This window comes from Lissotriton vulgaris, chromosome 10 (genome assembly GCF_964263255.1).
Source record: "Lissotriton vulgaris chromosome 10, aLisVul1.2, whole genome shotgun sequence".
Classification (NCBI taxonomy): Eukaryota; Metazoa; Chordata; class Amphibia; order Caudata; family Salamandridae; genus Lissotriton; species Lissotriton vulgaris.
The window spans coordinates 553,905,345-553,920,559 of NC_141698.1; the positions used below are offsets into that span (position 1 = coordinate 553,905,345).

General features: G+C 45.6%; 1 protein-coding gene across 1 annotated transcript in view; it reads left to right on the forward strand.

Moving 5' to 3' along the window:
• Positions 1-1,196: 1,196 nt before the first annotated feature.
• Positions 1,197-15,215, forward strand: part of LOC147688519 (glucagon receptor-like) — a 153,415-nt gene continuing 139,396 nt past the window's right edge. The window contains exon 1 of the mRNA XM_086939936.1: positions 1,197-1,611. Within this exon, the coding sequence (XP_086796062.1) occupies positions 1,534-1,611 (78 nt within the window). The 5' untranslated portion in view covers positions 1,197-1,533. The remainder of the gene's footprint in view (positions 1,612-15,215) is intronic.

Consider the following 15,215-nt stretch of genomic DNA (forward strand, 5'->3'; position numbering starts at 1 on the left):
TGCTCATTGGTCTGCAAATATAAACACATCACCAATCCATTCTCTACATCCTCGTTGAAATCACTTCCCAGATTAACTGCACACTAAAGGTGCATTGGTTCCAAAGATTCACATTAAAATCCCAACATTATAAATAGTCACACTCCTATACCCACAGCACACTGAAGTGTTCTTGTAAATGCTATAAAAAGACATAGGAACGTAACACAAAAAAATCAGAACAATTAACAAAATATAAGAACACAACAAATAACAACAAAACATATTGCAATAAGGTGCTGGGTGTACATCACACAGCACCTCATACTTACTGCTTCTTTACTCAGCTGTGTTTCTTCCAACTTGTAATTCTAAATTATTGTAAGTGAGAAGGATACAATCTAATTTATTGTTACTGTCTTATACCACCTCACACATTGGAGAAGGATATTTTGCTGAGGGAAGTGGTCCATGACACACGCCAAAGCCCCATGAAAAATGGTCTTAGGCGGGCCCACCAGCAGGTCTCACTGCAGACTAATATAGAGCCCTTCTTAAACTATAACATTCTTAAGAAGAGAATTCTTCTCGAATTTGCAAACAGCAACATCTGTTTGATGAAGGGACATGTTCTGCGATAAAGTTATATATCTGTTGTTTCTTGTTCTTTCACGCTGTGAGGCTCTTCGCAGTTATCTTGATCATTATGATACTGACAATAAAAAGTAACTATTTCTCCTGTCTTTGGCTTTTCTATAGATTGATATGTCATTAATGCACTTGTGGGACATCAGCTGATCATGGCATGGATCTACAACCAAGGTATCAGCTGACCATCGCCTGGCTCTTCGCCTCATTCAACTGATGTCTATGACTTGGAGTTTCCTTTCAAATGTCACCTTTCTCCACTCATTGTAAACTTGAACTAACCAGGGCCTCTATCTCCATTAGTACTATATTGGTTGGTTAAAGCTTCTCCTGAAGTATGACTATGGCATCTTTGTCTTCATCAAAGATATAAGATGAACATGGATTGGCTCTCCTTTTCAGACACCAGCAGACCAGAGATTGGATCTCAATTTCAGAAACAAGCTGCAAACGTTCTGATGTCACTTCCAAGCAGCAGCCGGAAATGCTTCTATCCTTGAGCCGATACAACGGGAACTGTGGCTTGCCAATTAATTAAATACACCACCTGATCACTGCCTGCTTCACCATCCACCACACCACCAGGCCATTACAAATCTATGCTGGCCATTTCAGAATAAATTTGTGGTCCATTAGGCTCACTTCATGTTTTGGCCTAATCTGTAGTTCTGTTCTCATGCTAACCTAGCTTGGCTCTCGATTTTGAATGCTGGCAACCTGTGGCCTTGTTCCCCTGCACAGATGATGGCAAATCGGGATTTGTTCTAAATCTTTGCCATGGCCCCTGATTGAGCTGCTGTCCTACGTACTTGTATAATGTGCATGTTGGGGTTTGGATTTTCCACTGTGGTCCCTCATGCCAGGACTTCCTTCTTCCCATCTTGTGCCTACTGACATTAACACACCATGAGGAATGTGCATATTGGCTTCTGCAGTCTGAGGATCCTCCAGTTTGCTTGGATTTGTGTCTACTTCTCTATCCAGGTAAGAGCATGTAGTCTATGATTTCCCATAATATCTAAACTCTCCATGAGCATAACACACATGCATCCGTGCTGTTAGCCCTGCTATGAATACTGTCCTTCTAAGTCCTCATAGGAATATTTGAAGGCCACATGATCTCAACTTCTCATGGTCAGATTTATGTTAAAATGCCATTAAGAGCAAACAATCTCTTTAGTTATGTAACAATATTTTCTTTACTACAGTAGGCAAACAGATGGCTTTCTAACTCTCTGAATATGTTACATTATGTTACGTTAAACCCATTTGTTTAGCACCTTCTACCTTTAGGATGGCATAACAGCATTTCCGTAATTTGTATGCCCTTTTCACCTAGATCTCCATACACTGCAACATATGCGATGCCCGATACTTCACTGCACAGCCCTCTGCTTTCTGGCTTGACTGAAAAGACTTCAGAAGCCAAAACAGCCATAAGGTTGTAGCGAGAATTAGTCAAGGATAACCATACATGGTCCTCAAAGACCAAACATACTTCTGCATTATGGATTTCTGCAATGAACATTGGGGTTATGTGGACATTCATCAATGCACTGAAACGCATACACTGTTAGCTAGTACTTGTAATCTAGATCTAAATTATTCTCTGTAAAGTATTTCAGAGCCCAGATTCAGATTGAACTGAGAGGTTTTACATTTGCTTAGTGTTACATCTACCTATTATTATTATTATGTTACTTTACGTTACGTATGTGTAAAGCACACTATCACTCTCAAGGTTATCCAGCCTCCGAGTAGGTGTGTGTGTTTGCCTAGTCCTCCCTGTAGAAGGATGGTTAATTAAAAAGCGATATTCTTAGTTCCTTGCAGAATTCTAGAATGGAGGAGGAGGCTCTGGGTGGAGTGGGAGTCGTTCCACATTCTAGGAGTGATGCAAGAGAACTCTCCTCATCCTGATTAGGGTCAGTGTATGCATGGGATGTTGGTGAGTGGGAGTCCTGTGGAGCGGAGGTGTCTGGAAGGTTAGTGGAAGGAGATGTGACTGTTCAGGTAGGTGCAGCCTGAGTTGTGGAGTGCCTTGAATGTGTATGTGAGGAGTTCTAGTTGAGTGCATTTGTATATTGGAAGCCAATGTAGTTCCCTGAGGCATGGTGTAGTGTGAGTTCTGTGTGGGATTTAAGAATGTGTCTGGCTGACGAATTCTGGATGGTACCTAGTCTTCCAATGAGTTGCTTGGTGATTGTGGCTAAAGGGTGTACCCCTACTCCAACTTGCTGGTGATTAGGGCATGAGCAACAAATTTTCCTTTGTTGCTTGGGAGCGATTGGAAGATCTTTCTCAGCATCTTCAGGGTGTTGAAGCAGGAAACAGTGATGTAGTTGACTTGTACAGTCATGTCCAGTTTCTGTTGATAATTATTCCAAGGTTCTTGACATGGGCCCTTGAATGTGAGTGTGGCTCTGAGTTCCCATTGTGAGGTGTTCTTGCCGGAGCTCACTACTTCTGTCTTGTATGTGTTGAGTTGAGATACCTGGCTTTCATCCAGTTAGCAATTTCCGTCGTGCAGGTGACAAACTTGTTTCTTGTGTTGGGGTCTTGTCCGAGAGGGAGAGTATGAGTTGCATGTTGTCTGCATAGGAGAGAATGTTGATGTTGTGTGCATGGGTGACATTGGCCAGAGTAAGCATGTATGCATTGAAGGGGGGACTGAGCAGTGTTGTAACAAAACTTGAAGGGGCCCCCTGCAATATAGGTGGAGGGGGCCCCACAGTTCAGACTCAGTCAGGAGCTCTCAAACTGGGGCCTGCCACCCGTGCACAGTGCTGGAAAGGGGCCTCTGGAGCTCGGGCCCCCTCCGCTCCGCAGGGGCTGTAGGGACTAATGTTACATCTCTGGGGCTGAGCAAAGAGCAATAAGGAATTCCACAGATGAGTTTTTCGGTTTCCCAGGGTAAGGTGCTAGGCTGACTGCCTGTGTTCAATCCGTTAAGAAGGAGCAGATCCAATGGAGAACTGGTCTTTTGTTGTCTTTTGTTGATGGGATGTAAGAACATGTCAAATGCTGTAAGCGGTCGAGGAGAATGATGGCTACTGTGTCTCCTCTGTCAAGGATTATGCAGCTGCCATCTGTGGCATCAATGAGTGCTGTTTCTATACTGTGGTTGGGCCTCAATCCAGCCTTTGTGGCATCAAGGAACTGGTAGTTGCTCAGGTGGTTGTTTAGGTGTTGGTTGAATAGTTTCTGTAAGAGCTTTTATAGGGATGGTAGAAGGGAGACCGGTCTGTAGCTGGAAGTGTGGCTGGGTCAACGGACAGTTTCTTGAGCAGGGGCATGATGGTGGCATGTTTCCAGGTGTCTGGGAATGGGCCTGAGTCAATGGAGTCATTGAAGATAGGTGTTAGTGCTTCACTGATTGGCAGGAGCCCCTTGGTGAAAGTGTGCTGGGGTAAGGGTCAAGTGGAGCCTCCAAGTGGATGGCCTTCATGGTAGCAGCCATTTTGACATTGGTGATGGTTGGCCACGAGGTCCGGGTTTATTCATCAGCCATGATGACTGGAAGTTTAGTTTAAAAAGTAACAGGGTCCGGGTAAGGGTCGAAGTTGCTGTTTGTGGAGGTGATTTTGTTACAGAAGAATTATTCCTTTTCATATTTAATGAGATTATCCAAGTAAACTGGGAAGCTTCAATATAGACAGCCAATATTCTAACATTGGGCTGTTTCGAGAGAGCTACTGTGAGCGAGCCCCAAGTTATACACCAAAATTAGATGAACTGAAGTGGGCAATATCCGGCAGGCCCATTCATCCCACAATCACAATTAAACTGATGAGTCAAAGGTTCTAGGTTGTTCCAGGTTGCTTATGAGGAACAGTCGCACATGCTGCTCATCTGTTGTCCAAAGAGGAGCCCAACATTGCTGTGATGTAATAGTGACATTATTCTCAATGCCTGGAGTTTGGCTGATGCCAAAAGACTGCATGATGACAACATTGGGGTCAAAATATCAACCTACAGGTATATCATGATCATAATATGAACTACTAAAATGTCATTAAGGTAAGTGCAGATTTACTATTATTAACTTCACCTTGACAATATTTATGAGTCACATTATAGCTGTAGGCTGGGGCGTAGCTTCGGGGTGTTTGGGGTGTTACACCCGGCTAATAAATGTTTTTGTGATAAATAATTGGGTACAGGTGCTTTCAGTCCAGTATGGCAAGGTGTCTGTTTGATTTCTACAGGAATTTATAAAACGCACAGACAAAAACGTGCACACACACTCTCTCCGTCTCTCCTTATGGAAAGACATAAAAATGCTGGTCATTTCACAAAATAATGTGTTTCCTCTCACTTGGAGGCATATTTACAAGGGGAAACTACACTTTTAGTGACGTTCTGGTGGCAATATGTCCTTCCCCGTATAAGCAATAAGCATATTTACACAAACCAACTGCTGATAATGCCTTCACAAGACAAAAGGAATACGCCTGTAAAATGTTTCGGATTCGAGTTTTGGAAAATTATTTGACAGCAAGACTCAATAGAGCACATGCTGTATTTAGTGTTTGGAACCATAGAAAATTTAAATCTCTCATATTTTCAAACATTGGGAAATCCATGTGATTCCTCCCAAATAACCCCCTTTTAACTGTTCCCTGTGTACACACTTACCCCTTTGGCATCAGACCTCATGGTGCACGCAACATGTTTCTCAAAGCCAATTGTTTGTCTGTCGGCTCAGCCCCCTGCCTTTCTCCCATGGGGCCTCTTTGTCCAGATCGGATCAATTTTCATGAGATTTCCATTGTTACTGTACTGCTTGTTCTACACAATTGTCACTTTCCGAGGGTTTGACCAGAACCCTCTACCTCGTGCGTGAGGAGAATCTTGAATCATACCGCCCTTATTGGGGAGGTCCTTTACCCCAAAGCCTGCCTTCCTTCCCCAGAAAGCACGCAGAAAAATGTCTTGAGCTAACGATGCCCTGAGAAAATGAGGTATGTGGCGGGTGTGGCGATTTCAGCTCGATAGTGCAGTGGGAAACGTTCCCCTTAGTGGATCTCTGCCTGCTTAAAAAAGGTTATTCTCAGGGTGCGCACCAAAGCATCAATTTCCATCTGAATTAATAATCGCTGGAGGCTCATGTGTAAAATGGTGTGAAATAGTGATGCCATTGGGAAAACCAGAGTCAGACAAATGTGCAATTATCTTTGGGCTGTTAATATACAAGGCTTGGCTATCTGAGCAAAATGATGTAGTGAAATTGAAGGCCAAGGAGTGTAGTGTGCAGGTGTGGGAGGATCAGGGTGGGCCGACTGAGAAACAAAACAGTAGGTATGCCAATGGTTTGAGGAAAAGTCACTTTTTTACCATTAAGCAGAGGGACAAGTTGTTACAATTGTTGAAAGCATGGATAACAACTCCATTAAAGCTGTAATGGATCAATCGGACACACCGTTGGAACATTACATCCATCTCTGCTTACCTTGCTGCTAGGCTGTGGCACAATGTTTTTTAGTGTTTGATATGATAATCCTCATGAATGCTGGGTCACATTGCCTTTGAATCTTGTTAGTATTTTACGCTGTGGAATCTTGTTTGTTTTGCCTGGTGTCCATCCATCACATGTTGATTTGTTGTTCAACCAAAATACCAACAGCAAGATAGTGACTTGCATAATATCTTCAAGATAGGTTAGGTTCTTGTGTGGTTAGTAAATACAAAACCCCTATGTAGGCTTACGTTCATAATATTGTGCAAGTCACTTTTTTGGTGGTCAACATGTGTGGGGTTGATGTTGTGACATAAGGTCATTCATTGGCAGGTCCTTTAGAAGTCCAGATAGTGCTTCACTTTGTCCATTTTACATCCCATCACTATAAGGTTGGGTTTGGTTGTTTTTCTTTCATTTCGTTTTGGGGGCACCAATATTAATAAGTGAGATATCTGGATGTTTGACGGAACAACGGGGGCATTTTCCACGGATGCCTATACAACGACACTGGAACCACGACAGCGTCATTGAAACTTTACAATCACTTTTTTTGCAACAAGCATGCCTTTACCACGGAAATGTAAGTATTTTACAGGTAAGTATAAAATGTAAGTATTTTACAAGTAAGTATAACCCTTTTTGATAGTTTGTGTGTATGTGTAATGGGTTTATATTAACTTATAAAATACTTACTTTTTCGTTGCAAAAGCATGCATGGTAAATTTAACCCCATTTCTATATATACATCCACGACGAAAAGAAATGCAGAAGGCCAACTGCTGGCAGCCACACGTTTTATTTCTTACATAAAAATTTGCAGCATGCTATCTTCTGACACGTTTCTGCTTCCTAAAAGCAGCCTTGACCACAGGTGAGCCGTATTCAATGCATGATGGACACTTCCTTTTAAATTCAGGCCAACACGTGACGTTTGGCTGCCAGCAGTTAGGCTTTTGCATTTCTTTTCGTCTTGGATGTTTCAACTGGATCTCCACCCCAGTCGCAGAAGCTGCCCTGCAGGGTTGGGAGCTCCCACTGATTGAGCAGTTTGTTGGATTGTTTTAATTGGAGGAGCATGACCCGCTCTCCTCTGTGCGAGACAATAGATTTACCAAGAACTATCGAGCGCACAGGTGAGTAAGGAATGAGAGAGGAGTATTGTAACTCCTGTCGAAGACTGCTGATTCCACACGTTCCTTAGACATACAGGGGCATATTCTCAAGGATTTATCACAGAGTTATCGGCACTTTATCGCAGCCAAAGTGTCGATAAAAATATTGCCCCCTTCACAAGCTGGTGATAACAGCTCATATCACCAGTTTCCCTGCGATAGCAGCTGCAAAAAATATCGCCACAGATGACCCCGGAAACTATCGCTAATGAGATGCAGAGAAGTCGTTCCCGTGCAAAAAGCTGCAACAACACCACTCGCAACATTCTCAACGACCAGCCAGATCGGCTATAAGAACCTAACACAGGCGATAAGGTGCGTTAGCAGCAGGAAATTAACACCTGCTCTGACCTGATGTAAAGTCGCACGACAACCTGCACCAGAAAGGGAGCCCAGGGTAGAGCCACATTTAAAGATCAACAGATGCCATGGAGCCACTGATCATGCAGCTTGGATCCCCAACAAGGCCACAACACCCCCCACTACCAACCCCAGGACTCCCTCACCCCAGACCCTCCCCAACCCCACCCTCCCGACCCCCACTGAGGCACCGCAGATGAAAATAGCGGACCTTCAGAAAACGCACCAACCTCACAGACCCAACACCAGAGAATGTCACTGCCCACTACAGGCTCAAAAGGACAACCATCCTCCGCATCCTGAACATCATGCCCAGAGGCTGACGGGACCAACACAGCGGGCAACCAACATCCCACCTCAGACAAAGCTGCTGGCCGTGCCGCACTTGTTGGCCCCTGGTACCTTCCAACCAACAACCGCCAGAGTCGGAGGAGACTCACAGTCAGCCCAATCCAAGTTCCTCACAACTGTCTTGAATGCCATCATCAGCTTGGTAACCCAGTACCTATACTTCCCCCACACTGTGCAGGAACAGCTGGAGACCAAGCAAGGCATCTACGCCATAGCTGGCTTCCCACACGTGTCAGGGGCTAAATGACTGCACACATTTCATACTTGTGCCCCCTGGCAACACTGCACACAATTACCACAACCGAAAGCACATGCATTCCATCAATGTGCAGGCAATAATGGACCACCTGGGAATCTTCACCAATGCCGTCGCCAACTACCCAGGCATTGTGCATGATTACTACAGCTACCGACAGTCCATCATCAACCAGCGCTACCAGGATGGCACCCATAGAAATGCACTGCTCGTTGGCAAGTACCAAATGAACACACCAAACACCACAACTCCACAATCATGCAACTCACAACACTAGGAATACACATGTTACAAACTCACATACAAGATGCCAAACAACATGCCCACCCACCAGACACGACAGCACAACTTACTATGGGAACCTGGGCCAGTCATATACATAAGCCATCAACGGCATGGCACCTCAGTCACACAATAGCAGATTGTGGGGAGAGGTTGGAACCAGGCATGTGCAAAGGAGGCACGTGACCCATGAATGAGAATGTACACAATGCCATGAGTGGCATGGGTATGATGGGCAGACTGCAGTGTGCAGACCACACACATATCCATGTTGACATACACCACTTGTGTATGGAGTGTAGTGGACAGTGGATGCAACCATGTCACTCCAGCCAGTGAGGAAGATCACGGAAATGTAGCTTGTTATGTCCCCCCCTAAAGCGTGAGCGGATTGGGGTGGCCCGGCGTATGCCAGGCCAGCGTAGGGGTGTGAATAAAAAGCACGCAGCTCTGGGAGTGGTTCTGTTCCGGAACACCCAACGACTCTGCCAGGGCGGCGCCTCTCACCCCCCACGAGGCCGAAGACGCGCCATGAGCGGTGTTGCCTGTCATCCTGTGTGCCTGCTGCACCCTGGGCCACTGGGCCCTGAACCCATCTTGCCCGGCCCTGCGCACCCAGGCCTCACTGCTCACCTGGCAACACAGGCGTGTGTCAAAGAGGGCCCACCATGTGCCGGTGCAAGCTCCAAGCCCAAGGCCGCGACCTTGGCAACCAGCTCAGACCATCACGGCCTCCGCAAGCAAGGCCCGCAGTTCTCCGTTCTCGTTAACATATTCCACCAGCATACATAGCGGGCAAGTAGGTCATACATTACACTATGGCAGAGTTTATATCACTATACTCCCTTCGATGTGGTGCCACCAAGTCTGTGTATAGCATTCCGCCACATGTGTGTGTGGGCCCTTGCGGTCTACTGCCCTCGCACCACACTGCACTCGAGTAGATCACACATGTGGAACTGAGTCTTGGTTTCTCCATGGCAGAGTTCATATTGTTGCACGCAAGGAGAGGTGTAAGAGGAAGGTATGTTTCAGTCAGGAGGAAAAAAGAATCATTATTACGGAGGTGTTCGAACACTACTGACAACTGCCCTGGTGTCACTAACTCTGTGCATCGCGAGCCAACAACACTTGGCTGTGGGCCCCTGCTGACCGCTGCCTGCGGCCTACACTGCGGTCGAGAAGTTCACACATTTGGGACTGAGTCTTGATTTAGCAATGGCAGAATTCATATCATTGTACCGACCTCATCACAGACTGCATCCCCTCTCAGCCCCAGTGCCACTAAGCCTGTTACCCGACATTCATGGACACTCTCTGGTTGAACTTTGGTGGCGTCTGAGTCTATGGACTGGAGTTGTTTTTATAATCATGGAGCTGATACTGACTTGGTGGCAATAACAAGGCTGTAGCATTCCACTACTCCATTTGTCGCTTCCAGATGGCTTCTGCCCTCTGCCTCATGCCCTGGAGGACGCCTTCCACTGTCCCCCGCAAGCCTCCAGCACATTCACCTTCGACATCGACGAAGACCCGCTTGGTGCACCGCAAGTCACCATCCCATGGTGGTGTGCCTGTGCCCGCTACAGTGCATCCTGGGCCACTAACTCTGTGCATCTCAAGTCGGGGACCATGTCTGATGAGATATGGAGTGGCTCTGGGTCGGTGGTCTTGGGGTCATCAACGCCATGTGTCTGTGGCCCTATGCTGTCCACTGCCTCCAGCCTCAACTGCGGTACACCAAGGCTCAGACATCAAATCAAATCCTGACCGGCCCGGACGTCGCATCACCGCAGGAGGCACATGCCTCCACCACCAGGACCAGCTTCAAACGCCAACTACCAGAGTCAAAACAGTTGTACTGGCAGACTAACGGAGTTGCTCACACCTGTCGTGGATGCCATCATCTGCCTGATACCCTGCTCAGCACTCCAGGTGCCACTAACTAACTAACTGATGAGGAAGGTGATGCAGGTGTAACACACCCCACTGCAGCTGCATCACGAATTTCCCAAAGGGACACAATCCTAGACAATTTCTTCACATGAGCGTGCTCAGATCTAGTGCCCCAACCTCAGTGCACTGCAACTCATGGACACTTCTGTTTGCATATTGGGTGAACTCTGTACTTACTCTGGCTACCACCATGATGCTCCACAGTTGTCTCTGTAGGGCTGGTGTTTTCTGTTTCCCTTTTAATAGTGCTCAATGTTAAAGTTGTTGCCAGCACCAACCACTCCCTGAGGGCTGGCTTCCACTCACCCCACACACATCCAGCACAGGCGTCACTGTCCATGTGGCCCTGGCAATAAAGGGGCCGGGTGCAAATGTCCATAGCCAGTTCCAAAAGCTATCTGCGTGTGTCTGTGTGATCATAATGTATGCATGAGGGCCCCGGGCCCTACACCATTACATTGTGCTGTGTTCAGCGGACGCAGCCATATCACTGTACGCAGCTGGTAAGACCTTGGACATGTAGCTTTGTCATCACCCACTCAATACGCAAGAGGATTGGACTGGGCCATCGTACACAGGTCCAGCATGGGGGTGTGAATGATAATTGCGTGGCTCTAGGCGTAGTTCAGTACTGGATATGTGCAAATGCATGTGCCTCTATTGCAATGTGGATCTCCTTTGTGAGGTGTAGGTAGAACCTGATGGGAATTAGACACCCATGTATGTGATCTAGTTTGGCTTCCATGAACTCTGACCCCTCCCGAACCTGTTCCGCCACCTCCTTTTGGCATTCAGACACCTGGCAATAGAATGCCTCAGTGAAGTGTTGGGAGCAAGCCGTGCTGGGGGTGCTTCCTGCTGTGTCGTCTGTGCAGGGGCTGTGGTCTCCTCTATGTTGCTTGGCTGCCCTGCTCCTGGGGGTGGGTTGCCTGGGATGTTCACGAGCTGTTGTAGGATGTCGGTGTCGAAGGTGTGGTGGTCCTCTCCAGCATCACTGATAAGTTGTCTGGTCTGTTCTGCTGGAGGTGCTGTTTGTCCCTCTGCAATGTAAAGGGGAGTTGCATGTTGACATTGTGTTAACATGTATGTTGGCGCATTGCTCTTTTTTACATGCAGACTGTATGACAATGTACATTGTGACTGTTTGGGAGGTGCTGGATTTTGATGGGGGACAGTGGACATTTGGACTACATGTGGGATGTGAGGTTGCACGCTTACATTCCCTACTCACATTTTTCTGCTATGTTACATGTAATTGGCATGTTTCTGCACATGCGTGTACCCAGTTGTGTCCTCTGTTCTGCAGTGTTGGGGTTGCACATTGTACCACATTGTCATCTATGGGGCTTGTGGGGTTCGCGTTGACCTCTGCACTCGGTCCAGCTGCATCCATGGTGCTACGTGGTTTCTTTTTGTTTCCCTTTGTTTTTGTTCTGCTTTTATGATGTCTTTTCCCGCTTGACGCGTGGGGATTGCAGGCCTGTCACTGGTTTTCGCTGATTTTTGTATCGCGATTGGCTTCATTGCAAGTTTTTTTGCTTTCGTGTTTCGCATTTTTGCAACGGTACAAAAGGGGGTGGTGATGGACGGAGCATCTGAATCAATCAAACACTCACACCCAGTCAAAAGATCTGGGTTTAATCCATCACCGTTCTTTAGCCCACTCTGCCACCCCAGTTCAGACATGGCTATATGCAAATCAGTCTGACCCTGTGCCTCAGGGGAACAGTCCAGCCCGAACTGCCAAACCATGTCTTCCATGTACCGGAAACAAGCTTCCGAGGACCGGTTTCTGGCATTCCAGCCGTCTTCAGCCCGGCTTGCTTGAATCCAGTGGCAAAGTGAGCAAGGGACTCACGTCTGAGCATACCCTGCCACACTTATGGCGGCCAAAAGCGGTACAAAAGGGGGTGGTGATGGACGGAGCATCTGAATCAATCAAACACTCACACCCAGCAGCGGCGCGTTGACTTTATTGCGGACATTTGACAAATTATCGTGAGCCTATCTCATGGTACCACTGTTTTGAGAAAACGACGTTAACACAGCATTATTTTCCTGCGATAGACTGCGATGTGAAGAGTGGCGTTAAGCTAATTTTGAGGTAATTATCACACGTTCCTGAGAATATCTTCCTGAATGTATTAGGGCAGCATGTAAGATGAGTGCAGGTTTTCATGAACTTTAAATAACTTTGGGTTAATTTTTCAAGTTGCTACAAAGATTTATGCACCTGAATATTATAAATGATCGTGGTGTTTCAAGGATGCTATTTTGGGTTTATTTTGATCGCACACCATGATTTGAGATGATTTGAGATGTGATCTGTTCTGGTGCATTCTGGTTATTGTAGGACATTTATCAGTACTACAGTCATGTGTTGGCCTGAATTTAAAAGGAAGTGCCCATCATGCATTGTATACCGGCTCACCTGTGATCAAGGCCGCTTTAAGGAAGCCGAAATGCATCAGGAGATAGTATGCTGCTTAATTTTATTTGAAAATAAAAGTGTGGCTGCCACAGTTGGGCTTCTGGATTTCTTTTTGTCTTGGTTATCATATGAAATTTATTCTCCTTTTCCTTTTTACTGTTGTCTTTTTTCAGTAGTTCACCCCTGGGTATTCTTGCCACTTTCTTTAGTGTGTTCTTTAGAAGTTTAGCATCATACCCCCTGACTGAAAATAAATTTCGTATGATAACTACATTCTCTGAGGATACCAATTTCTTTAAAAATACCTTATGAAAGAATTGGCACATACTAAAAACCGATCCAATAATTGGGATGGACATCCCATTGGGACCACTAGTCACCTTCAAGAGAGCGACGTCCCTTAAAGACAAACTGGTGCATAGCCATCTAGACATTCCACTACCTAGATCAAACTCATTAGCATCAATGAAAGGCTTCTTCCCGTGTGGAAGATGCAAAGCGTGTGCATATAGCAAAAGAGTACTGGGTTATGAGGTCCCTGGTCTAAAAAACAGAAGACCAATTAATAAATTCATCACATGCCAGACAACCCATGTAGTTTATTGTCTACTGTGTCCATGTAAGTTGAAGTACATAGGGAGTACGATAAATGCAGTTAAATTTAGAATCCTAGAGCACATGCGTGCCATAGCAAACAAAGACATGTCCTACCCAGTGGCGAGACATTTCGCCATTAAACACCAGAATAACCGGGTTTTGCTCTAATACTTTGCATTGGATCACATCCCAGCACATATAACAGGTGGGGACATGAAACTAAAACTCAGAAGACTGGAGTCCAGATTCATTATCGACCTACAAACTAAAATTCCCAGGGGCCTGAACAGTGGGGAGGAACTGGCAGTGCACCTAGGAAATTAGGCCAACCTTTTTCACCTAGAAACTTAAAACCAGAAGTTGAATTATGGAGTATATAAAATATGCCGATACACGGCCTTATTTTGAGAGGTAACTGGCGGTCCCAAAACACGGAGCCGCCAAACGCCGATCCACGGCAAGATCATGGTTCACGAATGTGCAATATGAAAGAAAAAATGGGTTATAGTAATACCAGGTGTATATATCTTTTAACAGATCGAAAGTTCAATATATACAAATGTATTATTGCAATGAATGTGAAATGATGGCATTTGATACTGTTTTTAAAAAAATGAAATAGTGTATGTTTTGCACATTCCAAGATGGCGCTCACCAAATTATGAAGGTGATTAGCCCTACCTCGCTGTTTACTTTCTATCTGGTAACACTGTGTAAATATATGCTTCCGCAGTTCACACTCTGTGAACACACTGAAAAAGGGAGTTTCCCGAAACGCGTCTGTGCAAGCGTTGCGAATAAAATATTACTGACGATCACCCCGCGAGTGCCGTGCTTCTTTCCCGGCTGGGAGAGGGGACCTTCTGAGCGTAAATATTACACGGAGCACCACCGTGTTCTTGGCACCCACCTGGGAGTGCCCCGTTGTCCAAGGGTGCAACTGAAGCGAGTGTATATATAGATTTGCCAAACAGACTCGCTATGAAATAGACTGTATATAATGAAACAATCAAAAAAATATATTTTTCCAAAATATTTTCTTCACGATATTTAACAATAATCAAAGTTTCCGTTTAAATTAATTTAATAAATGGGATCTATATCGTTTTAAGGGTAATACTTCTAATGTCAATGTGAATATGTAACATTAGAAAAATCACACCCACAGGAGAAAGGCATCTAGTCTGTTTGTTATGTCCATTACTAACTTGCCGATCATGTGACCTGAGTGGGAAGGGCATATCATTTAAATGGCTTCAACCTGTTACAGCCTGTATGTGATCAAGTGTGCCTGAGCCCGAAACGCGTCATCTGTTGTTTGCTGCTGAAGGTTGGAATAAAATAACATCTTGCCTAACAAAGAAGTGGTTCGCTTCTTCTTCTTCGCCGCCGAGGCTTTATCCGAAAGCATCTCCATTTTACCGGGCCCCCGGACCTGCAGGGCGAGCTCTCAAAGCCAGGAATGGAGATCCTGGTAACACCCATTCCTTACGCGTTTCAGCCGTGAGGCCTTGGTCACAGGTGAGTGTAATGTTCATTTGTAGTCCCCAGTGGTCACGTGGCTTGTATTAGTACTTCAAGCCCCAAAATGCAATGTTTTTTTCTCATTTGAGACACGGCAGATTTTTTCATGTAGCATAATTTGCGTGCATTCACAATGTCCCAATCATTGCACCTAATCATGTCAGCATAGTGCAGGTTTCTCCGCTCACCCAAAGTATT